General features: G+C 32.7%; 1 protein-coding gene across 5 annotated transcripts in view; it reads right to left on the reverse strand.

The window, feature by feature from the left end:
* Positions 1-2,495: 2,495 nt before the first annotated feature.
* The window catches only part of LOC138336201 (leucine-rich repeat-containing protein 74A-like), a 53,041-nt gene continuing 29,103 nt past the window's right edge, over positions 2,496-26,433 (reverse strand). For all 5 annotated transcript variants that reach the window (XM_069285572.1, XM_069285568.1, XM_069285569.1 and 2 more), the window contains 13 exons: positions 24,172-24,234; positions 23,774-23,883; positions 23,341-23,448; positions 22,632-22,725; positions 16,642-16,772; positions 14,158-14,244; positions 13,474-13,589; positions 12,584-12,662; positions 12,220-12,309; positions 10,395-10,499; positions 9,740-9,898; positions 7,657-7,718; positions 2,496-7,096 (listed from right to left, as the gene is read on the reverse strand). In XM_069285572.1, coding sequence (XP_069141673.1) covers positions 6,961-7,096; positions 7,657-7,718; positions 9,740-9,898; positions 10,395-10,499; positions 12,220-12,309; positions 12,584-12,662; positions 13,474-13,589; positions 14,158-14,244; positions 16,642-16,772; positions 22,632-22,725; positions 23,341-23,448; positions 23,774-23,883; positions 24,172-24,234 — 1,340 coding nt within the window. In that variant the 3' untranslated portion in view covers positions 2,496-6,960. The remainder of the gene's footprint in view (positions 7,097-7,656; positions 7,719-9,739; positions 9,899-10,394; positions 10,500-12,219; positions 12,310-12,583; positions 12,663-13,473; positions 13,590-14,157; positions 14,245-16,641; positions 16,773-22,631; positions 22,726-23,340; positions 23,449-23,773; positions 23,884-24,171; positions 24,235-26,433) is intronic.

The raw sequence follows: 26,433 nt of genomic DNA on the forward strand, positions 1-26,433 counted from the left end.
AGTGTTTAACATACGTTTTAATGAACTAAAGAACTACTCAACGAAATTATTACAACTTTCATTAAAAAATTTATCCAATTGATCGTACTTTTATTTTTGATAAATATGCGACACCTAATGAGATTATTGAATATTAAATCATTTATATACCGCCCAATGAACAAAGATAAAAAGGACTTTATAGCCAAGTGGTTTTTATACACGGGTCAAATTGTGTAGAAACTGAACAATTCGGAAAGAGTGATCTTATTAAGCAGGTGGTCTTTATACAGAGGGGGTCGCTAAAGGCAGGTTTTACAGTTTATTTTGATGGAAATAAAATCCAAGGAATTTTATTTTAGTTACCCCCAATTATTCCTCAAATGTGTCCCTTGTGACGTAAAAAATCCTTTCAAGGTAGATGATGCATCGCCATCATCAGCCAATGAGCCGTGTGGGCGAGTTCGAATGGACACACTCTGTCTTACAACATGTGAACATGTACATGTTTGTCTGGTGAACGTACTACTAAATATATAAAACAGTGACAACGCACAATAACTAACAATGGAATTTGACATTACTACAAATTGTTATCTGTAAGTCTGTCAACGTCTTATATTGACAAGATGATCAAAAAGAGTTAACTGCTAGATGAAACTCCAAGTTATATTGTCATTGATTCAAAAATTTCATAATCGTTTAGTCAGGTGAGGAAAAAACTTAATGTAAATGAAGAAAACCCTCCATAAAATGGTAAAATATAACCTTATTTAATAATATACATATCCTTATTTTAGCATTCCTTCAATATTTTGTCAAAATAAGTTAAGAAAACCTGATGAATTTATTTTACATTCTATTTACTACCCGAAAAGTATTTAATAAAAATACGGATACAGAAAATCCCATCGATTGTCAAAATGACTAGAAAATTCCATCGATTGTCAAAATGACAAGAAAATCCCATAGATTGTCAAAATGACTAGAAAATCCTTTCATTGACTAAAAATGACTAGAAAATCCCATGATTGTCAAAATGACTAGAAAATCCCATCGATGTCAAAATGACTCGATTTGTCAAAATGACTAGAAAATCCTTTAGAAATTGGTCCGATGATCGATTGTAATATTAGCCGAATATTCGACACTAATTGGCTTATTCACGTGTAATGTATCAATTAAAAAACGAAGAACAACAAATGAACAATATTGTGAATGTAATCAAATGTATCAATCATAATTAAAATTAAAAAATACACCAATGTTCCTGTACTCATAATTCCGAATTAAAATGAAGCCCCATCCCAATGTCTAAAACGACCTAGTATAGATAGCATTTTCAAACAGAACTCATTTGCAGGTCCCCGTTGAAAGTGCAAATGTGCATAATACTTGTGATCAACATGGAAGATAATTCATTGAGTCTTTAGCATTGGTTTTCTGGCAGACATTGGTGTTTGTCTTTATAAGACATGGCGTACATTCAGTTTTATGTGACAACAGAGCAAAACGATTGCCAACAGAAGGACAAAGTCCGTTACTATGGAAAATATACCAGCAACTTGTCGTAAGATTTGGTCTTTAGATTATTTTTTTTTAATTCAGAAATCTTATAGATTTCAGTCAAATTAATTTTAAAAATCAACTTCGAGAGCTTTTTCTCGTGATATTGTACATTTTGTAACGTTTTTTTCAGCTAATATGATGTAACGTCATTCTCTCTATCTTGCGAAAATCGCTCTAATAGCTCTAGGGCGTGTTTTCATATCCGTGAAAAATCTGCAATATCGACTAAATTACTTGATAACTGTCCGATTATGCGATAAATTCATACACAACTATCTGTAAACTGTTAACTATCTGTCTATCGAGAGTGGAGATAATTACAAAATACCTGAATAGCTACCTAGATCAACAATACGGTTAATTCTTTTTATTGATTTTATCTGTGGCCTGTTCGGGTACGTAGCCCCTGGTCCTGATTAATCCGTTGACGTGCACCCACCCACCCCGTGATCGTGTTTTAATTTTCTATTTTACAACCAAACTGAGTCCCCAGGGGCCTGGTGTTGACACGGACAGTTATGGTGACAACGAGACAAGTCGTTTTCTTGTGATTGATAACTGTCGGCCATGATAATCAAACTAGATTTCTGCTCTACACAATTTTTATGACTTGGATAAAGGTTTTCAAAGTATATGGTTATATACAGTCATGGAACTTTGAATTATCATGATTGTATTTACATTTATAGTCTGATGCTGACGTGCTATTTGGACAATCACAGGCGTTTGGCTCTATAGATATATTTCTTTCTCTATATATATGTAATACTGTATTACACATATATATAGAGAGAAAGAAATGTCTAATCACGGTAATGACGGGGCCTCTTACCACAGGGACCCGTGTGTCTTACAACTATTCCAATACATGTGTTTGTCATCAAAATCTGTTCACAAAGACTCCGGCTTGAAACAAGTATTGAAGATAAAATTCCAGAAACAATATCTTTATTTCTTTTATTTTTTTTTAAATTTATTTATTTATGTGTTTATTTTATTTTTTGGTCGGTTACTCGGCTAACCGGCACAATCAGAATCAAATGCAATTGCACGTTTCTGGTACAATCTAGCAAACAAAACGTTGAACTATCAGAGTAACTTCCCTTGACAGCCATGCTAACGAAGTGCATGAAAAATCATTTGGTACTTTTATGATATGGAAAAAGAATGTACTTCAGTGATAAGTTGATTAAAGTTACATACATCTTACACAGGAATCAATATATCTAATGCAAATATTTTTTTCTATAGGGTATAAGTTAAAAACCAAAAAATCAAAAAATAAAATTCTTCAGTAAATACTTTAATCCATCAACATATTTTAGGTCAAAATCTTTATTTAGTTTTAGTTTCAGTAAAGCTGAAGAACGGAAGAATTACCTCCCCTTGACCATTTTACATAGTCTGAAGGATGGAAGAGTTATCTCCCATCTATCATATTACAAAGATACACAGACTTAAGGATGACAGAGTTATCTCCCCTTGATCATGTTTACACAGTATGGAAAAGTTATTCCCCCTTATTTTGTCTTAACACGGGCTGAAGGACGGAAGAACTTAACTGTTAATTCTCGACTTAGGATCGCTATCTTGTCATTTGATATCTTGAATTAATTTATATGCAAAATGATGTTGTCTGAATTTCAATTAATATCTGCTAAAATAAATATTTTGACATGAATTTTATCTGAGGCGTTCCAACCGACCCTCAGCTCGGTAATCACGGCCTCTAATATATTGTATAATCACAAGGACCCGTGTGTCTTACAACTCTTCCAATACATGTGCTTGTCATCAAAATCTGTTCACAAAGACTCCGGCTTGAAACAAGTATTGAAGATAAAATTCCAGAAACAATATCTTTATTTCTTTTATTTTTTCAAATTTATTTATCTATGTGTTTATTTTATTTTTGGTGGGTTATTCGGCTAACCGGCACAATCAGAATCATATGCAATTGCACGTTTCTGGTACAATCTAGCAAACAAAACGTTGAACTATCAGAATAACTTCCCTTGACAGCCATGCTGATGAAGTGCATAAAAAATCTTTTGGTACATTAATTAAATGGAAAAGGTATTATTGCAGTGATACGTTGATTAAAGCTACATACATGCATCATACATAGGAATTAATATATCTAATGCATTTTTTCTTCTATTGGGTATAAGTTGAAAACCAAAAAATTAAAAACACATTTTCTTCAGTAAATACTTTAATCCATCAACATATTTTAGGTCAAAATCTTTATTCAGTTTTAGTTTCAGTATTATGAACAGTGGCCCAACACCTACAAGCTGAAGGACGGAAGAATTACCTCCCCTTGATCATTTCAAAAGTCTGAAGGATGGAAGAGTTATCTCCCATCCCTCATGTTACAAAGGTACACAGACTTAAGGATGACACAGTTATCTCCCCTTGACCATGTTTACACAGGATGGAAAAGTTATCACCCCTTATTTTGTCTTTACACGGGCTGAAGGATGGAAGAGTTATCTCGACTCGTTCACTTTTACATAAAAATAATGTTTTTGTATTTATCAAATTCAAAATTGCGTATTATTTTTTTCCAAATACTGGGGAATTATTTCTCTTCTGAATATAATCAATACCGATTGTTCTGTTTAATATGATTGACAGGCCATATCACATCTGAATATTTGATCTTCATATAAAAAATTAGAGATTTTTTCTTAAACATAAACATGTATGACAAATAATTATCATGTTTTGACTAGCCACATAATGCTATAGAGATATTAATTAAGACACACAGGATAATGAGGTATTTAATGTTAGATAATGAGAGCCAAATATAGTTTTATAATTATCACAAATCGTAATGTATTTTCCAATTTACAATTATCACAAATAGTAATATATTTTCCCATTTACGGATTAAGTAGTACCTGTAACTTAATTGTTATATGTTCCAGTAACCATACAATTGGTTAATGGTTTATCTCTAGAATTCATTCACCCCTGGAGACACATTTGAACTCTTCTAACTCAAGGGCTGGAACAGTTCATTATGGATTTTCAGGGGTGAATGCATAAAGAATCATTGAAAAATTAAAAAACTTTCTTACAAAATGAATATGACACAAAATCATGCCAGGTTTCTGAATAGATTAAAAGTTGTTATTTGTACTTTAAGACCAATAAGTATAAAGTCAGTAAATATGAAATGCTGATTATTTTGACAAACGAAAATAATGCAACTAATAATGAAATTATAATTACATATCAGTATGGCAAAATTATTTTAATATAAAATTAAAGCTAAGTTAGGTCATCAATATAAATGAAAAGTTAGGTGTATTTTTGGAATTCTATGGCAAAGATTAATTCATTAAATTGCTTGATATAATATTGTTCAGATATATAAAAATATTGATTAATTGTATACTTCATAATTGTGTTTCCTTCTATAATTAGTCACTAGTGCATGCAGTAGATAAATTCTTAAATTAAAAAGTACATTTCTTCGACTATTAAATAAATAAATATATGACAATAACAGAAACTAAATAATAAGATGAATACGTAGTAGCATACACAAAACATATGTTAAAGCAATTTCCTGTAAAATGATAAATCATTGAAAATTGAATATCAATTATCTAAAAGAAAATGTGAAATAAAATCCACAAAATGTAAAATTAGAATCACTCAACAAAACAACATGCACTCTTAATGTGAAAAACAAAATAATAATGTAGCAACTAATTTATTCTAGTATATGAAATAAATAATGATTGCATGATAACATATGTAAACAAAATATATAATAACATGAACATATGAATGCGTATAAGTGTTGTGATTGTAGTTTCAAAGAAATTCTTACAAGACATCCTTATAGAGAATTAATGAATAATAAAAAAATATCTATGTTTAAAAAAATTATGGCAAATGAGTATCACTTTACGTGGAAGATCATGAAATTTAGAAAAAAAAAAATCTTTAGAAAGATAAAATTTATATGAGATTCCATATGAATTCTTTGGTATATCTTATTTGTGGTGCATTTTTTTCATCTTCTTTTCATTTTATCACCGGAAAGATAAAAACTGTACTTATTTATACTTGATTTAAAGAGTTATCTCCCTTAACTCTAGATTTTTTAATTTTATTGGGCATATATAATTAACCACATAATTAATCTACACCTAATCTTATCAACACAATATCTTTTTGAGTAACAAGTATATAATTAAGAATCATTTAATCCTAAAGATTAAAAGGAAACAAAATAAAATATTCAGTTATTTGGAGAAAGAAAAAGTTTTGAAAACTTTAAAGGGAAATAACTCTGATTCCACGAAGATAAGGTTTTAAAATCTTTAAAGTTGCAAGAATTTAGTTACTTTTCACTTAAACTTCACTGAAATTTATAACTCATGTAAAATTGGTAAATATACAGCTGGAAGACACACACACATGCAAAATAGCATAAAAACAGTACTTAAAATGGACGGCATAACAATTAATCCAACTAATTTTGGCAAAACAATAACATTGAGCCAAATGGCTTTGAACATTTGATTATCAAAAACTGGAAGACAAAAACAAAACCAACCACACAAACAGCTTAGGAAGGGGACATTACTCTTGTAAAAAAGTGATCAGCACTATATTGAAGTAGTGAACTAACATTGTCATTATGTGTAAACAACTAATACCAACATGAAATAAATGAAAATTAGTCGAAGAATATGTTCCAAAATATTGGGACAGGGTTGCTATATATAAATAATTTCTATATTTTGGTAAATAAATGGTGCCAGAGAATTATAAATAACATTATTTGTTAGACTGATATTGTTTACATGGCTAAAGTTTAATATACATTGGATTTGAGAATTAAGGAAATTGACATCATTTGAGTGCAATCTTAACCACCTTTCCTTGATTATGACATCCATTTCTGAAGATGGGATAGAAACACAGGGACCTGGCATGAATTTTTAACCAACAGTATATACCGTATACATATACCGGGTATTATAGATACTGTTAGTTAAAAGTTTGTGCCAGGTCCCTGTGAATAGAAATGACATCATTTTACAATCTCAAAATTACCATAATATTCTTCCATTATCACAGTTAAAGATTGACATCCAAATGACAATTAAAGAATTCTGTTAACATGGTAATGCCACAAAAGTAAGCCACTTCCTGGTAAATTAATTCTGTGGCTCAGTATTTATCTTCTTGGAATTCTGGCCACAATGTTGTCCGGTGACTATATTGACCATTTTGTAGTCTGGCGATTATCATAATTAAGTCACACTAATGTCTTGACCAGTAACTATTGATCCTGTTATTGACCATTTTGAAGCCCGGCGATCATCATGATTAAGCCATCTTGACATGTTGTCCAGTGATTACAAGGCCACAGTGACCAAGTTAGGCCACTGTGATATGCTGTCCGTAACTGCTGTGGCCACTGCTCGGTCTAGAGCTGTAGGTCGTGGCCACAGTGGCACTCACTGAAGGTTTCCGGTTGTAGAACTCTCCTAATGCTTTACCACTGAGAATATCACTGTTGATAAATAAATAAATAAATAAATAAATAGATATTTATTTAAAAAATAATTAATTGATTAATAAATAAATAAATTAACAATAAATAGATAAATAAATATTCATATTAAAATGATAAATAAATAAATAGATAAATAAATAAATAAATAAAAATAAATAAATAAAAATAAATAAATTAATTAATACACAATTAAGGCAACATTAGGGCAAAACTAAGAATTACATACGATTAAGCCTCCGAATAACTTATCTAGGTAAATGTATATATATGCAGACAGTTTTTAATATAGTCAAACCTGCCTGTAAGGACCACCAAAGGGACAAAGGAAATAAAACCTTTTTAGCTAAGTGGGTTTTACACACAGGTCATATTTCATTAAAACCGGTCATTTGGGACCACAAAAAAGAGGTCTTACTATACAGGTGGTCGTTATACAAAGGTGGCATAAGGCAGGTTTTATTACTGTACCTATCTTTACTATATTTATGTAAAATGATTTTTGTTTCTCAACAAAATTTCATTATTTTAGTGAACTGCAATGGAGGTATATAACTTACCCATATTGTACACTGCCTGTATGTCGGGAGTCTATATCATCTATCAACAGGCTTAACTGCTTCTGTAAAAACAGGACAATGTGTATCATTTGATTATTTTGCAGTGAAATAAAGACTACATATTCATATTAATATATTAATGAGTAGCCATTTTGCTTCCTTGTTGAAAATCAAAGACTCAGCAACTTTTAAGTTTACAATTACCAGCAATGGTGGGTCAGAGTCTCGACTCCGTTAAGTTCATTAACCTTTGATTAAAATTTTCTTGTATTAAACTTTTTTTCTCATATAGATTTTTGGAAAGAGGAGTTCATACCATGAAAGAAAATGGAAGAAAAAACATATGTCCGTGTGCTCGTTTTTGAGTTATTGTCACTCAAAGATACCAAAATGACAAAATAGTGGATTTTATTGGAATTTCGCCGTTTTGACCACATACACTAGAATTTAAAGCCATAATTTCCTAATGAGGTGTTTGATATGTATGGATGTTTGTAGAATTTATTTTCCAGTAGTCTTCATTAAAAATATATCAGTTATGATTAATAAGAGTCATATTTTTTCTCAAAATAACAACATATGCTACCCCTACCCCTTAATTTTGAGCTCCAAAATGCACCATTTTCAGCCATTTTTGTCAAATTTAATACTTTATAGAAAAAGTTCTGGTATTAAACTTTTGTCAATAGTTTGCATATCAATAGGGAAAGGGTTGTTCTTTCTTAATCAGGCAGAAAAATGGGGGGTCCGTGTGCTTACTTTTTTGCCCCATTTAAATATATGTTATTTTTCAATATTTTTGACTAAAAAATAAAAGTGCTCAAATTACCATTAAATGTAAAAATAAAGTGACAAACCGTGTATCATTTCACACATTAATGTTCAATATTTTAATTAACATGTACCCAGTGAAGATTTACAGCAAAAATTAACTCGATACAGCTGAAAATGCTGACGCTGTGATGATTTAAGTAAAAACAATTTAAGTAAAAAATGGGAAAAAGATGGCTCTTCTCAAAGCCAAAAAAAGACACAATTTCAAAATGGCCGCCGAATGGGTCATTTCTAAAAATCGCTGTGTAAAAAAATCTACTAAAAATAGAAATGTAATTTTTTGACAAAATTTGCTACAGACCACATGCTACAGATATTGATAAATCGTATTTGAAAATCTCATAACGTTTTTGATCTATGTCGAAACGAGACTTTAACGGGACTAAAACCACAGAAGAAATACATCCTTAAGTTCATTAACCTTTGATTAACATTATTGAGTTCATGGAACGTTAATGATAATAAATAAAAACATTCCCCTTTCTTACAATTTCCTATACACGTAAGTGATATGTTCATTAATGATATCAGAGACTTATCACTGAAAGTTTATTATAACTAACAAGACACCCTGAGGTTCACTATAACTTACAATAGTGAACCAAGTTCAACCTGAATCCTGAAGTTCACCTTTAACTTACATTAGTGAGCAGGAGGAATCCAATCCCTCTGAAGTTCATAATATATTAGTGAGCCAGAGGTCATCTTTCTCGAAGTTCACTAAATCTTATGTTAGTGAGCCAGAGTTCAGCCTCCCTGAAGTTCATTAAATCTTACATTAGTGAGCTAGAGTTCAGCCTCTCTGGAGTTCACTATAGCTCATAAGCTTACTATAACTTTCATTACCCATTGAGTAGCCTCCTGAAGTTCACTATAACTTACATTAGTGAGCCAGAGTTCAGTCTCCTAGAAGTTCACTATGACTTACATTAGTGAGCCAGAGTTCAGCCTCCAGAAGTTCACTATAACTTACATTAGTGAGTTGGAGTTTTGCCTCCCTGAAGTTCACTATAACTTACATGAGTGAGCCAGAGTTCTGTCCCCCTAAAGTTCACTATAACTTACATTAGTGAGTTGGAGTCCTGCCTCCCTTAAGTTCACTATAACTTACATTAGTTAGTTGGAGTTTTGCCTCCCTGAAGTTCACTATAACTTACATTAGTGAGTTGGAGTTCTGTCCCCCTAAAATTCACTATAACTTACATTAGTGAGCTGGAGTCCTGCCTCCCTGAAGTTCACTATAACTTACATTAGTGAGCCGGAGTCCAGCCTCTCTAAAGGCAACCTTGAGTTCGTCTGTAGACAGAATGCCACTCCTATCTTTGTCCTGTTGATTGCATGCTTCAGTGAGCTGTGACCGGTGCTCTCTCAGGAATCGCGATAGGACACGGAGCACACTTGCCTGAGACTGCAAACCGAAAATAAAATGTTCATACAAATTTGTCTTTATTGTTTATATAAGCGTGAAATATTGGACATGAATCTTAGAATGTATTTGTCTATATCCACCTTTGAAATATAATTTCAGACATCAACTTACTGAATTTGTTTTATCTAGCTCTAGGTCAACATGACTATCAGCCAAAGTCTTGATATTCACCCATTAAAATACATGGATTTTTTATATAAGATAAATCTGCCCTTAGAACATCTCTGATATATCACCATTGAAATATGGAATGGGTCCTGACAGTAATGACTTACAGAATATCTTTGATATCCAGCCTCTCAGACACGACTTACACAATATCTTTGATATCTGCCCTCTTGGACATGACTTACAGAATATCTTTGATATCCACCCTCTCGGACATGACTTACCATGTATCTCTGATATCTTCCTGTCAGACACATGCACAACTTACCCAATATCTCTGATATCTGCCCTCTCAGACATGACTTACCGAATATCTCTGATATCCGCCCATCCCTCCATGAAGGATACTGATGTCCCTGGATTCCTCTATTTCCTTAATTGTCTTGTAATTGGCAGGATTTACATTCATCTCCTAAAATTTCAAAATGTAATTACATGTGATTACAATTCATGATGATTACACGATTACCCCATGCCTTGAGTATACTTAACATAGTCCAGTAATAGCTTAATTTGAAGTTCATAATATATGTGGGGGAAAACAACAAAAATAGGTTTTAAATTAGTAGTATTTTCATGTACTACCTGAGTAAGTATAATTACAAGGAAAAAAAATGAAAAAAAAATATATTCAATTGATGAAAAATTTATTTTTATTTTATCATTTTTTTCCCAAATAACTCATAAAAATGTATAATAAATGATAAAGTATATGAAAATGGGAACTATTATGACTTTCTTGTCGTTAATGACAGTAAATATCTATATAATCATGCATCTATTTTTTTCATTAAAAATGGCTACTAACCAGTCTATAATGCAAACATTACCAGTGTTCTAATCATACAAAAAAACTTAAAGAATAATGATTAACATATCTGCTATCCATGCTGTATTTAGCTAAAACAAAAACAATAAACAATGGATAATGTTAGTTGGGATGCAATCTGGTTTTAAGAGCTTTGCTATCACCCTCAAACAATTTAAACTTAATAAGTATGTCCAACATACAAACACAATTTCTTTTTTAATACAACATTTTTTTAAAAGGCTATACAATCCTCCTTCATATTTTTTTTTATTGTTTCCATTCATTAAAATGAAGGTAAATGTTAGCTTGATCCTAACCAATTCCATTTTTTTCTCTCTTTATTTTTACCCAAATTACAAAGCAAGACAAATAAATAACATGCTATTGTTCTAGGTCTAAATGTCCTAATTATCTAAAGTTTGTAAATAAATTACTTCAATTTCAGCTAAACAATTTACATCATGCACATGCACATAGTCATGCAAAATATTTATGTAGTCATCATTTTACTTTTAGTGAAATTTGTTTTTCAGTTAACTTTTCATTCTGTTAATATTTACATCTTTATTTCTTACTTCTACCTTCTGAAAAAAGGGTTATTTGAATTGATAACCCTAGATTTTCCAATAATCTGAGCTTCAACTAGATAGATTTAGTTTTTAAATATATCATGAAATATTTACAAAATATGAAATAAAAATAAAACAAAACCCACAGCAAATATTAGACTTCATCATACACTTTACTAATTATAATGGATATTAATTATTACATATTAATTAACATCATCATGCAGTACCCTCAAACATCACACACCGTGAAGCCATCACAAGAAACTTACCCCACAGTTCTGGAACATTGGCAACAATTTTTTTTTATTATTGTAAGAAGTGAATTTTGTAAATTACAAGATTTTTTTGAATACATGGAATTTCAAATGATTTAAAAATATCATTGGCTTTTAAGATTAAAGAATACAGTATACAGAACCAAGAACATGTAGAATTTCTTCAAGAATATTTGACACAAGAAAAGCATATCAACAAAATATTAAGTACAAAAATACCTGTTGCACCAGGGGAGATAACTCCTCTTTATTTGTATTGATGATAAGTTTTTTCAGATAGGGGAGACAACTCCCCTTTGCTTGTATTGTTACCCAGTCATTCGATGCAATGAGTGTTACCTCCCTTTAAATGTCATTCTTAAAAGTTGAAGTTTGCCGAATTGTGAACACGTTGAGAGCCACTGAAATTCTCTAATTTCGTGATATTTTGCTCATGTTTGAATTACTAATGTATGTAATGATGTTGTGTTATACCTCAAGTGAAACATAGCGTAAGCTTTCCTGTTGAGCTAAGCCCTGTAGTGTGAGCTCTATACCGCTGTCTGCTAGGGGATTCAGGTTCAACTTGAAGAAAATGATACATGTATAATTATTCCAAATGATACTTTGTATGTTCCACCATACAAATTGTTATTATAGTATATAGTAATTAATAAATATCTATTACATGACTTTCTAACTCAGTCGAGGCAAAATTTTAATATCTTACAGAAGTTGTAAAATTTTTACTGTATAAATACAAATGATGAAATTATATCTTGTTTAAAAATCATATTTATTTTGTGTATCTTAATTTAATCAAAAGATCATTTAAATATCTTAAGTTTCATATACATACCAACAAAGTCTCCAGGCCATAGTTCTGACTGATTCCCACGCTGATATGCTTGGCTGCCTCTTTGTTCAGTCGATTGTTACTACAAAGAGCGAGGACATTTTTTAAATGAGACATCAAATAATTTATCTTATATTAACAAATGAAAAAGTTTTGTTCATTTTGGTTTATTTATTATTAGCTTACATACTCTGAAATTAAACAGTAATATGACTGAAGTCAAGGCCTTAAAGGGCGCAGCCAGATGTTTCCAGTAACTATTAATTGTTAATTATGCAATCTTAATATGTTCAATTTATGGAAATAACGGAGCCAAATTTTCTGTTTATTTTTTATTCATATATTCACATCTCAAACCCTATATGGTAAAATGTATTTCCACATAAGAAAATGAAGAAATTTTTATTTCTGTACCAGATATTCCATTTTTGGCCAGCTGATTATATTGGAAGGTGGTCTATCACTTGAACGCTTGCAAATAAAGAGTAATATCACTGAGCTTTGCCAGAAGAAGATTATGTTTGTCTGATCATAAAAGCATTTGAACTGCTTGATTATATAATGAGCTGACTTCAAAGCACCGCATTCACGCTGATGGAATTTTTTACAGTGGGGAAAAATGGCGGCCGCAAACTGAAGTTGTCAGTATGTAGGATTGAATTTGAAAGATTGTGTTTTTTCTTATATTTTCATATATGTGATACCTTAGAAGTGCTTCGCATGTCGTGTCCTTCGGGCATGAAGGCCTGTGCCCTTAATATGATAAATGGCTTTAAATTATTAGGAGTACATCATGAGAAATTCAAAGGAAAACGCAGGTCTAGAACTATTATCAATGAAGTTCACATTAAAGGTTTGTTTAAAAGCTTAGTTTTATTAATTAAAGTGCTAACCTGAGATCTAGAACCTTGAGCTTGGTGTTGACTCGCAGAGCTTGTTGGAGAGCCAAGGCACCCGCCACACCAAAACCATTCCATGCCAGGTCTAATACCTCCAATGTGTTGTTTTTCTGCAGTAAATCATGTTGAAATCATATTGGTAAACATGTTAAATAAATTTACAGGTAATTACAGCATAGAAAATGTTTTGGTGATGATAAAAAAACAGGAAGGACTATGTTTTATATGATTAGCTTCATGTCATATTTGCAGCCAGGGTTATTTGAGGACATTGCCAGGTTTAGATGGTGGAAGAAAGCCGGAGTACCTGGAGAAAAACCATTGACCAACAGTCGTACCTCACAAATACCCCACTTGAGATTTGAACTTAGGACAATTTCAGACATCATGATATATTGTCTAAAGTTCAAATGCAATAATGTGGTAAATTTTTACAAAAAAGTACATTCAACCTTTAATTAACTATTCTCTAGTTGAAGTCTTCTTAGCTCAGTTGAGAGAGTGAGGGAGTCAGCTTTCTACAGGTAACATCACTGTCAGTCACTCACATACATGTGCACCACTCTTTCTAGTCACAAAATAATATCTGAATGTATTTTGAAAATATTCTAACCCTCGAATCAGTTCATTTATTGATTAATATTGATGTTGCAAATACCACAGATGAAGTCAACTCACATTTAAGGCTTCCGCGACAGCAATCGCTCCTTTGCCTCTGATGGCATTCCAGCTAAGGTCAAGGTCATGCAGACTATCATTTACCGCCTGAAAATGAAAAACAATTTTTTTTACTCTGTGACTTGATGACATTTAGATCAGGTAGGAATAGGTAAGTGCTTGTGATGTCTGACATCTAATCCAACACCTCTATCTTAAGGTCAAAAATAATGGGCCATCGGATTATAGACAGTTGTTGGCGTTAGGTGGTGGTAATAAAATTCCTCCCTGATCATTTTTTCCATCACCCAATGCCCATTATCCATTATCGGTACAACACAAAGCTGCATTTCTTAATCAAAATTTTTATCATCTTAAATTAAATATTAAAAGCATTTCATTTTTTTAAGTTACTGACTATCTGTTAATACAACAATTTTTAAAGATAAATTAAATGTTATTCCAAGAGGGTGTCTTATTTTTAATTTCCAAATATTTTATTGACAAAAAGACAACGTCAATAGGATTAGACATCAGCATCTTATATTTCCTGGCATCATCCTAATAACTGTGCAGTGAGCTAACTACCACTGCGCTATATACTTTATATTACCATATTTCACCTCAAATAAGACACACAGATGGCAGGTTATTTACATGGGTCCAAATTTTTGCCATTTTAACTAAAATCGAAGAAATTATATTTTTTTACCGTTTTAATTTTTCCAATCTGGCTTTCAAGGTTTATAATTATGATTCAACAATTTCTTAATATTTTGCAGATCAAAATTTTGTGATCATAGCAATGTTCTGAAAAATTGGGAAAATATATCTCCACGAAAATATCTAGCTATACGGTATTATAAACAAAGACTTACCAGAGCACCCCGCCATTATAATCTAAGACTTACCAGAGCTTCCCGTACCAGTTGTATCGATATAATCTAAGGACTAAGCAGAGTGCCCCCTACCTACATTATAAACAAAGACTTACCATAACGCCCCCTACATTATAGACTAAGACTTACCAGAGCGCCCCCTACATTATAAAACTACCAACCATTTGTAACAAGATTCATACCAGCGCCCCCTACATTATAACTACTTACCAGAGCGCCCCCTACATTGTTAACTAAGACTTACCAGAGCGCCTCCTACATTATAAACTAAGACTTACCAGAGCTTACTCAGACCAGAGCTCCCCCTACATTGTTAACTAAGACTTACCAGAGCGCCCCCTACATTATATAAACTAAGACTTACCAGAGCTCCCCTTACCCCTACATCAATAAACTAAGACTTAGCAGAGCGCCCACCCATTTTCCAACGAAGACTATCCAGAGCGCCCCCCGCGCCCCCTACATTGTTAACTAAAGACTTACCAGAGCGCCCCCTACATTATGAACTAAGACTTACCAGAGCGCCCCCTACATTATAAACTAAGACTTACCAGAGCGTCCCCTACATTATAACACTAAGACTTACCAGAGCGCCCCCTACATTGTTAACTAAGACTTACCAGAGGGCCCCCTATACGCCCCCTACAGTGTTAACTAAGACTTACCAGAGCGCCCCCTACATTATAAACTAAGACTTACCAGAGCGCCCCCTACATTATAAACTAAGACTTACCAGAGCTCCCCCTACATTGTTAACTAAGACTTACCAGAGCGCCCCCTACATTATAAACTAAGACTTACCAGAGCTCCCCCTACATTGTTAACTAAGACTAACCAGAGCGCCCCCTATACGCCCCCTACATTGTTAACTAAGACTTACCAGAGCGCCCCCTATACGCCTCCTACAGTGTTAATTAAGACTTACCAGAGCGCCCCCTACATTATAAACTAAGACTTACCAGAGCGCCCCCTACATTATAAACTAAGACTTACCAGAGCGCCCCCTACATTATAAACTAAGACTTACCAGAGCGCCCCCTACATTGTTAACTAAGACTTACCAGAGCGCCTCCGACATTGTTAACTAAGACTTACCAGAGCACCCCCTACATTATAAATTAAGAGCTTACCAGAGCTCCCCTACATTATAAACTAAGACGAACCAGAGCGCCCCCACTATACGCCCCCTACATTGTTAACTAAGACTTACCAGAGCGCCCCCTATACGCCCCCTACAGTGTTAACTAAGACTTACCAGAGCGCCCCCTACATTATAAACTAAGACTTACCAGAGCGCCCCCTACATTATAAACTAAGACTTACCAGAGCGCCCCCTACATTATAAACTAAGACTTACCAGAGCGCCCCCTACATTGTTAACTAAGACTTACCAGAGCGCCCCCTATACGCCCCCTACAGTGTTAACTAAGACTTACCAGAGCGCCCCCTACATTATAAACTAAGACTTACCAGAGCGCCCCCTACATTATAAACTAAGACTTACCAGAGCGCCCCCTACATTATAAACTAAGACTTACCAGAGCGCCCCCTACATTGTTAACTAGGACTTACCAGAGCGCCCCCTACATTGTTAACTAAGACTTACCAGAGCGCCCCCTATATAGACTCCTGCCATCTCCCCAAAGTTGTTATTGCTGAAGTCGAGAGATGTCAGGGAAATGTTGCTTTTCAGGGCATCGACAAACAGTAAGGCATCTTTGTCACTGAGCTGGTTTCCTAAGAACAAAATTTCTTTTATTTATTTCACTAAAACGAATTAATTTGGAGACTATTATCTATAAGGGCGGCAGTGGCCGAGTGGTTAAGATGTCCTTACACATTACCACCAGCCCTTCTAAAGCCCATATGGAAAACAGTCGCCAGATACCATATTTCCTCCGCCATCTAGACCTGGTACGTCCTTAAATGACTCTGGCAGTTAATAGGACGTTAAACTTATCAAACCAAACTATTATCTAAATGATCAATTATAAAGATTTTGATTTTAAATCGAGGAAAAGAATTAATATCATATCTGACATTGACTGTATATATCAAATGAAATATATCCGATAAGCTTTAAAGTCAAAGTAAGATGATTTACCTGAGAGTGATATTGTCTTAAGACAAAGTAAGATGATTTACCTGAGAGTGATATTGTCTTAAGACAAAGTAAGATAATTTACCTTGGAGTGATATTGTCTTAAGACAATGTAAGATAATTTACCTGAGAGTGATATTGTCTTAAGACAAAGTAAGATAATTTACCTGAGAGTGATATTGTCTTAAGACAAAGTAAGATAATTTACCTGAGAGTGATATTGTCTTAAGACAAAGTAATATGATTTACCTTAAGAGTGATATTGTCTTAAGACAAAGTAAGATTATTTACCTGAGAGTGACATTGTCTTTAGACAAAGTAAAATGATTTACCTGAGAGTGATATTGTCTTAAGACAAAGTAAGATAATTTACCTGAGAGTGATATTGTCTTAAGACAAAGTAAGATAATTTACCTGAGAGTGATATTGTCTTAAGACAAAGTAAGATGATTTACCTGAGAGTGATATTGTCCTTAAGACAAAGTAAGATGATTTACCTGAGAGTGATATTGTCTTAAGACAAAGTAAGAATAATTTACCTGAGAGTGATATTGTCTTAAATACAAAGTAAAGATGATTTACCTGAGAGTGATATTGTCTTAAAACAAAGTAATTCTGATTTACCTGAGAGTGATATTGTCTTAAGACATAAAAGTGAGAAGTGAATGATTGTTTACCTGAGAGTGATATTGTCTTAAGATATTTGATCATTAAAGTAAGATGATTTACCTGAGAGTGATATTGTCTTAAGACAAAGTAAGATGATTTACCTGAGAGTGATATTGTCTTTAAAAGAAAATAAGATGATTAACCTGAGAGTGATATTGTCTTAAAACAAAGTAAGATGATTTACCTGAGAGTGATATTGTCTTAAGACAAAGTAAAATGATTTACCTCAGAGTGATATTGTCTTAAGACAAAGTAAGATGACTTACCTGAGAGTGATAATTGTCTTAAGATCAAAGTAAGATAAGATAATTTAAACTCTGAGAGTGATACCTGAGAGTGGAGTGATATTGAAGACAAAGTAAGATGATTTACCTGAGTGAGTGATTATTGTCTTAAGACAAAATAAGGATAATTTACCTGAGAGTGAATATTGTATTAAGACAAAGTAAGATGATTTACCTGAGAGTGATATTGTCTTAAGACAAAGTAAGATTATTTACCTGAGAGTGATATTGTCTTAAGACAAAGTTAGATGATTTACCTGAGAGTGATACTGTCTTAAGACAAATTTAGTAAGATATAATTTACCTGAGAGTTGAATATTTTCTTAATACAAAGAAAGATGATTTATCTGAGAGTGATATTGTCTCAGACAAAGTAAGTTGATTTACCTTGGAGTGATATTGTCTTAAAACAATGTAAGATGATTTAACTGAGAGAGTGATATTGTCTTAAGACAAAGTAAGATAATTTACCTGAGAGTGATATTGTCTTTAAAAACAAAGTAAGATGATTTACCTGAGAGTGATATTGTCTTAAAACAAAGTAAGATGATTTACCTGAGAGTGATATTGTCTTAAGACAAAGTAAGATGATTTACCTGAGAGTGATATTGTCTTAAAACAAAGGTAAGGATGATTTACTGATAGTGATATTGTAGTTAGATGATTTTACCTGAGAGTGATATTGTCTTAAGACAAAGTAAGATGATTTACCTGAGAGTGATATTGTCTTAAAACAAAGTAAGATGATTTACCTGAGAGTGGATATTGTCTTAAATACAAAGTAAGATGATTTACATGAGAGATGATATTGTCTTAAGACAAAGTTAGATGATTTACCTCTGAGTGATATTGTCTTAAGTCAAAGTAAGATGATTTACCTGAGAGTGATATTGTCTTAAGACAGTGCTAAGACTTAAGGATAAGATGATTTACCTGAGAGTGATATTGTCTTAAGACAAAAGTAAGATAATTTACCTGAGAGTGTGATATTGTCTTAAGACAAAGGTAAGATGATTTACCTGAGAGTGATATTGTCTTAAGACAAAGTAAGATAATTTACCTGAGAGAGTGATATTGTCTTAAGACAAAGTAAGATAATTTACCTGAGAGTGATATTGTCTTAAGACAAAGTAAGAATTTATTTACCTGAGAGTGATATTGTCTTAAGAACAAAGTAAGATGATTTACCTGAGAGTGTATATCATTCAGCAAGTATGATGCACATTTACTTGGAATTTTGTCTTAAAACAAGTAAGATGATTTACCTGAGAGTGATATTGTCTTAAGACAAAAGTAAGATGATTTACCTGAGAGTGATATTGTCTTAAGACCAAAGTAAGATGATTTACCAAAGTAAGATGATTACTGAGAGTGATATTGTCTTAAAACAACAGTAAGATGATTTACCTGAGAGTGATATTGTCTTAAGACAAAGTAAGATGATTTACCTGAGAGTAAGACAAAGTAAGATGGATTTTCATGAGAGTGTTGTCTTAAAGACAAAGTAAGATGATTTTACTGAGAGTGATATTGTCTTATGACAAAGTAAGATGATTTACCTGAGAGTGATATTGTCTTAAAACCAGTAAGATGATTTACCTGAGAGTGATATTGTCTTAAGACAAAGTAAGATGAATTTACCTGAGAGTGATATTGTCTTAATAACAAAGTTAATATGATTTACCTGAGTAGTGATATTGTTCATTAAGACAAATGATTGATTTACCTAGAGAGTGATATTGTCTTAAGACAAAGTAAGATGATTTACCTGAGAGTGATATTGTCTTAAGACAAAGTAAGATGATTTACCTGAGAGTGATATTGTCTTAAGACAAAGTAAGATAATTTACCTGAGAGTGATATTGTCTTAAGACAAAGTAAGATGATTTACCTGAGAGTGATATTGTCTTAAAACAAAGTAAGATGATTTACCTGAGAGTGATATTGTCTTAAGACAAAGTAAGATGATTTACCTGAGAGTGATATTTGTCTTAAAACAAAGTAAAGATGAATTACCTGAGAGTGATATGTCTTAAAACAAAGTAATATGATTTACCTGAGAGTGATATTGTCTTAAGACAAAGTAAGATAATTTGAACCTGAGAGTGATATTGTCTTAAGACAAAGTAAGATGATTTACCTGAGAGTGATATTGTCTTAAGACAAAGTAATATGATTTACCTGAGAGTGATATTGTCTTAAGACAAAGTAAGATAATTTACCTGAGAGTGATTATTGTCTTAAGACAAAGTAAGATTAATTTACCTGAGAGTAGATATATTGGTCTTAAGACAAAGTAAGATGGATTTACCTGAGAGTGGATATTGTCTAAAACAAAGTAAAAGATAATTTACCTGAGAGTGATATTGTCTTCTTTAGACAAAAAGTAAGATGATTTACCTGAGAGTGATATTGTCTTAAAACAAAGTAAGATAATTTACCTGAGAGTGGATATTGTCTTAAGACAAAGTAAGATAATTTACCTGGAGAGTGATATTGTCTTAAGACAAAGTAAGATAATTTACCTGAGAGTGATATTGTCTTAAGACAAAGTAAGATAATTTACCTGAGAGTGATATTGTCTTAAGACAAAATAAGATAATTTACCTGAGAGTGATATTGTCTTAAGACAAAGTAAGATGATTTACCTGAGAGTGATATTGTCTTAAGACAAAGTAAAATGATTTACCTGAGAGTGATATTGTCTTAAGACAAAATAAGATACTTTACCATAAGACAAAATAAGATAATTTACCCTGAGAAGTGACATTAGTCTAAGACAAGAGATGATTTACCTGAGAGAAGATATTGTCTTCTAGACAAAGTAAGATGAATTTACCTGAGAGTGATATTGTCTTAAGACAAAGTAAGATGATTTACCTGAGAGTGATATTGTCTTAAGACAAAGTAAGATTATTTACCTGAGAGTGATATTGTCTTAAGACAAAGTAAGATGATTTACCTGAGAGTGATATTGTCTTAAGACAAAGTAAGATGATTTACCTGAGAGTGATATTGTCTTAAGACAAAGTAAGATGATTTACCTGAGAGTGATATTGTCTTAAAACAAAGTAAGATAATTTACCTGAGAGTGATATTGTCTTAAAACAAAGTAAGATAATTTACCTGAGAGTGATATTGTCTTAAGACAAAGTAAGATAATTTACCTGAGAGTGATATTGTCTTAAGACAAAGTAAGATGATTTACCTGAGAGTGATATTGTCTTAAGACAAAGTAAGATGATTTACCTGAGAGTGATATTGTCTTAAGACAAAGTAAGATAATTTACCTGAGAGTGATATTGTCTTAAGACAAAGTAAGATGATTTACCTGAGAGTGATATTGTCTTAAGACAAAGTAAGATGATTTACCTGAGTGTGACTTTGTCTTAAGACAAAGTAAAGATGATTTACCTGAGAGTGATATTGTCTTAAAACAAAGTAAGATAATTTACCTTAGAGTGATATTGTCTTAAGACAAAGTAAAATGATTTACCTGAGAGTGATAATTGTCTTAAAAAAACTAAAGTAAGATAATTCTACAAAGAGATAATTTAGAGAGTGATATTGTCTTGAAGACAAAGTAAGATAATTTACCTGAGAGTGATATTGTCTTAATTTCAAAATATAGTTACATTGATATGTCTTAAGAAAAGTAACGTTTAATTTACCTGAGAGTGATATTGTTGTCTTTAGAGACAAAATAAGATAATTTACCTGAGAGTGATATTGTCTTAAGACAAAGTAAGATGATTTACCTGAGAGTGATATTGTCTTAAGACAAAGTAAGATGATTTACCTGAGAGTGATATTGTCTTAAGACAAAGTAAGATGATTTACCTGAGAGTGATATTGTCTTAAGACAAAGTAAGATGATTTACCTGAGAGTGATATTGTCTTAAAACAAAGTAAGATGATTTACCTGAGAGTGATATTGTCTTAAGACAAAGTAAGATGATTTACCTGAGAGTGATATTGTCTTAAGACAAAGTAAGATGATTTACCTGAGAGTGATATTGTCTTAAGACAAAGTAAGATGATTTACCTGAGAGTGATATTGTCTTAAAACAAAGTAAGATGATTTACCTGAGAGTGATATTGTCTTAAGACAAAGTAAGATGATTTACCTGAGAGTGATATTGTCTTAAAACAAAGTAAGATGATTTACCTGAGAGTGATATTGTCTTAAGACAAAGTAAGATGATTTACCTGAGAGTGATATTGTCTTAAGACAAAGTAAGATGATTTACCTGAGAGTGATATTGTCTTAAGACAAAGTAAGATAATTTACCTGAGAGTGATATTGTCTTAAGACAAAGTAAGATGATTTACCTGAGAGTGATATTGTCTTAAGACAAAGTAAGATGATTTACCTGAGAGTGATATTGTCTTAAGACAAAGTAAGATGATTTACCTGAGAGTGATATTGTCTTAAGACAAAGTAAGATGATTTACCTGAGAGTGATATTGTCTTTAAGACCAAAGTAATGATGATTTACCTGAGAGTGTATTAGTGTCTTAAGACAAAGTAAAATGATTTACCTGAGAGTGATATTGTCTTAAGCGTTGTATTAACCTCCAACATCTCTGCTATAGCTTCGGCACCAGTTGATTTGATAAAATTGTTGGAGATATCCTTGAAACAAAACAATTTTGCTACTTTAAAATGTTGTAGGTAAAAAAAAAAAAGTTTTAGGTCTTGGGTATGAAAATCAAGAGCAGAATTGGTAAACATGCAAAAAGGCAAATAAATAATGTTTCTTGGTAATAAGGGGCCACAACTTTGTAAAAAATAAATATCTGCAGATAATGGAGATTAAATTTATGGCAGTTCATTCACGCAGTGTATGATGGAAATAACTTTAATAGATTTTGAAGGTCATTTCATAACTCAGCATAGTCACATAAACTGGCAATTGGAAATTGGTTGTCCATAAGGCATCAAACATTTACGCAAACTGTGTCATTCAAACTCAGGATAACTTATGCACAATACTGGCAATCATGCAAACTTGGTAGAGCAAAGGGCATAATTTAACCTTGGTTCCAAGATGAATTAAAATGGAAAAACTTCTGTTGTGGTTGCATGAAAATGAGAGAAACAACACTTTTTCACCAAGGGGACATAACTCCAACAAATAAATCTGAAATGTGACATTCAATCATTATCAACTACGGGGATAATTGAATGACATTTCTTGCATTTGTTGCACAGAAGGTGGCAAGTAAACTTTATACCGATAAAACTTACTAGATAAACAATAAATGTATTGTCTCTCATCATCCTGGCAAGGTACATGGCTCCCTCAGCCTGTAAGTAGTTGTCGCCGAGGTCCAGAGCCTCCGTCACTGTATTAAACTGGAAAATAATATCATTTACGATGTGTGATAAAAAATATCTATATATTAATTTTTATTCTTAATATTTTCTCAGAATCTTTAAAACTTCAATGACTTGTGACCAACACCTTTTTTTCATATATTGTAAGACGTGAAATTGCAACAGGAAGTGGAACATGGAGGACAATTCTTAACCACATGACCTTGACCTTTTGATGAAGAGGTGGGGGACTAATGGCAGAACAAAGTCACACGTTAGTTGAGCGGATGCAGCTTAACCACTAACTTGTGCACAAAGTTCCTTCATTACCACAGAGAAATGAGAAGTATTGAGCTATGAATACCTGGAGTGCTGCAGCCACAGGCTTAGTCCCTTCTCCCCCTAAATAATGGTGTCTCATCCGTAGATTCCTGTCGCCAAGGTGACGGAATAGGAAGGACACAGGTACTACACCTGAAACAAAATAACAAAATTTAATTTGAAAAAAACACATGAAAGTCATAGGTGTTCTTAGTGCATTGGATAATTCAGCGTTTGAAACAAAGATAACACTTCATCTTTACCAAGAAAGGGCAATAACTCTCAAAATGAAATAAACTTCTTGATATCATTATTTTCTTTGTCTTAACATTGTCAGATTTGATTACATTACACTATGCTTTGTTAGCGCTTATGCAGCAAAGCATAGTGCAGTCAACCATGGTTCTCCGACGATGCTTTGCCAGGTGGAGTGGAACGTACCTTGACGCCGACACTGGTCCTCGTACACAGATTTACCCGTGGGATCAGCAGGGTATTCCTCCTCTGTAAATATATATAATAAGGTCAAAGCTCATCATTTTTACTAACCAATACTTCCAAAATACGTTTGTGGGAAAAAACTGAGACAAACCTGTCTTTACTAACTATTTTTAAAACGAAGAAATCAGAGTGGCCGATATAGCGATCTTTATACGCAGGTCAAACTGTGCTGAACCCAATGAAAGTGTTCAAGTGGTCTTATTTAAAGCAAGGGAAAATTACCTTTATAGACAGGTGGTCTTTATACAGAGATGATTACTAAAACAAGTTTTACTGTATACTGTACAGTAAAACCTGCCTTAGCAATCACCTCTGCATTAAGACCACCTGCTTATATTAGAACACTTTTCTAGGATACCAAATGACCAATTTCAACATGATTCAACCTGTGTATAAAGACCACCTGTCTATAAAGGTCATTTTCTCTTGTCCCATGGGTGGTCTTTATAGACAGGTTTTACTGTACATGTATTTGCATAGTGTTTGTTCTTAGACTGGATTTATATTTGCCTTTATTCCGCTTTTCACATCTATTTCTTCAAAGTCTCATTTCCTTTAATATGTATACCAGCACATGCTAGGCAATATGCCTTATCGATCCATTAATTCAGGTTGTTACATTTTACTTTTGTTTTGGAATTTGGATATATGAATGCTGTCAATACATTTCCACTCTAACCCAGCATTTGTATTGCTAATACACAAACATCTCTGACCTATTTTAAATGGATACAGAATGAATGCTTCAGCCTTTTAACTTTGATGCCTTCAAATCTGATAGCATAATATCATAATACATATAGTTAAATATGCATGTAGCTGTTACACCGTCTGTGGGTTCAGTAAATTGATTTTTAAGTTTGGCAGTTTGACATGAAACCAAAAATGCTCACTGCGGGGGATTCTTCATTGTCACATCAATGAAGAGAAGGTCAGGATTGGAATCTGAATCAAGGATCGAGTTTTGGTTCTAGAAATGTTCGGAATGTCAATTTACATGACTTTGAACATGAATGGATGAGAGTTTTCAAGCAATTACTCAAATAGAATGAAAAGTATCGTTTTGGATAATTTGGTTATCAATCAATGAAGTGGCTGTGACTTGTTTGATTCTGGTCTCTACAGAAACATCAATGGAGGAAGCGAACCATACTTCTGTAATAGCTAAAAGCATTGATTCTAATTGTTAATTATTGGAATGCTAAACAGCTCCCTGTGGAGTTTAAATTGTTCCAATTTGGTTCTTTATGAGTCTTACATTGTCTTATATTCGTTTCCAATAATCGAGTACAACACGGCTGGGATGGGCCTCCATAGTAGGTATAAACATAGTCGGTGCAGAAAGGTCAAGACCTCTTGTAGCGTTCAATTTTTTTTATAGTTTGTAGTAAACAAATCGATTACTGACTTTCAGAACACAATTTCTTTTTTTTTATCTTTTGTTAGCCAATTATTGTAACAAAATACAATTGACAGTTCACCAGATGTCAATCAAATGTCAAAGATATAAAACCATATTTGGCCCAATATGTGTCACTGTCCCTATATATATAGGGGATACTATCACTGACATTATATCCACCCCTGGACTATGTTATAATAAATTTGGAGGAAACATATGACACAGGTTATTTGAGCCGATTTTGGTCCTAAATGTACATCTAAAGAATTGTAAAACAGCTACACTATGGTTGACTGTGTGACTTTAAAGTCAGGCATCGCTCTCTAAGTAATCTTGATAGGAAGTCTCTGCTTGTCAGATGTTTTTGCCTTGAGCTGCCCCTAGTTTTACTATAGGATAGTCCAGGGATGAATACAACGTCCGTGATACTAACCCCTGGAGTATCGAGGATGCAACATCACCTACTTCAAATTAAATGCAGATTGAGGATATGAAAACCATTGTTTCTTTATTCAAATTGATTTATGGCCAACTTTGTACTAAATTTACATAAAAAATTATTTTGAAATTTGACCCTATTAGTTACCTCCCCCTTTTTCCATGTATGTGGCACCCGGTGCTTATCGGTATTTATATGGAGCTATTTAATCAAGGATTTATATTTTTATAACAAATTAGAAACCAATCATATTTAAATGAAATCAATGGAGATCACAGCAAACAAAACCAGAAAATTTCTAATTATATATAAAATGTTGATTATACAGAAAAAAAATAAAATCAACAAAAATCTCTCATTA

The sequence above is a fragment of the Argopecten irradians genome, chromosome 12 (genome assembly GCF_041381155.1).
Source record: "Argopecten irradians isolate NY chromosome 12, Ai_NY, whole genome shotgun sequence".
NCBI lineage: Eukaryota > Metazoa > Mollusca > Bivalvia > Pectinida > Pectinidae > Argopecten > Argopecten irradians.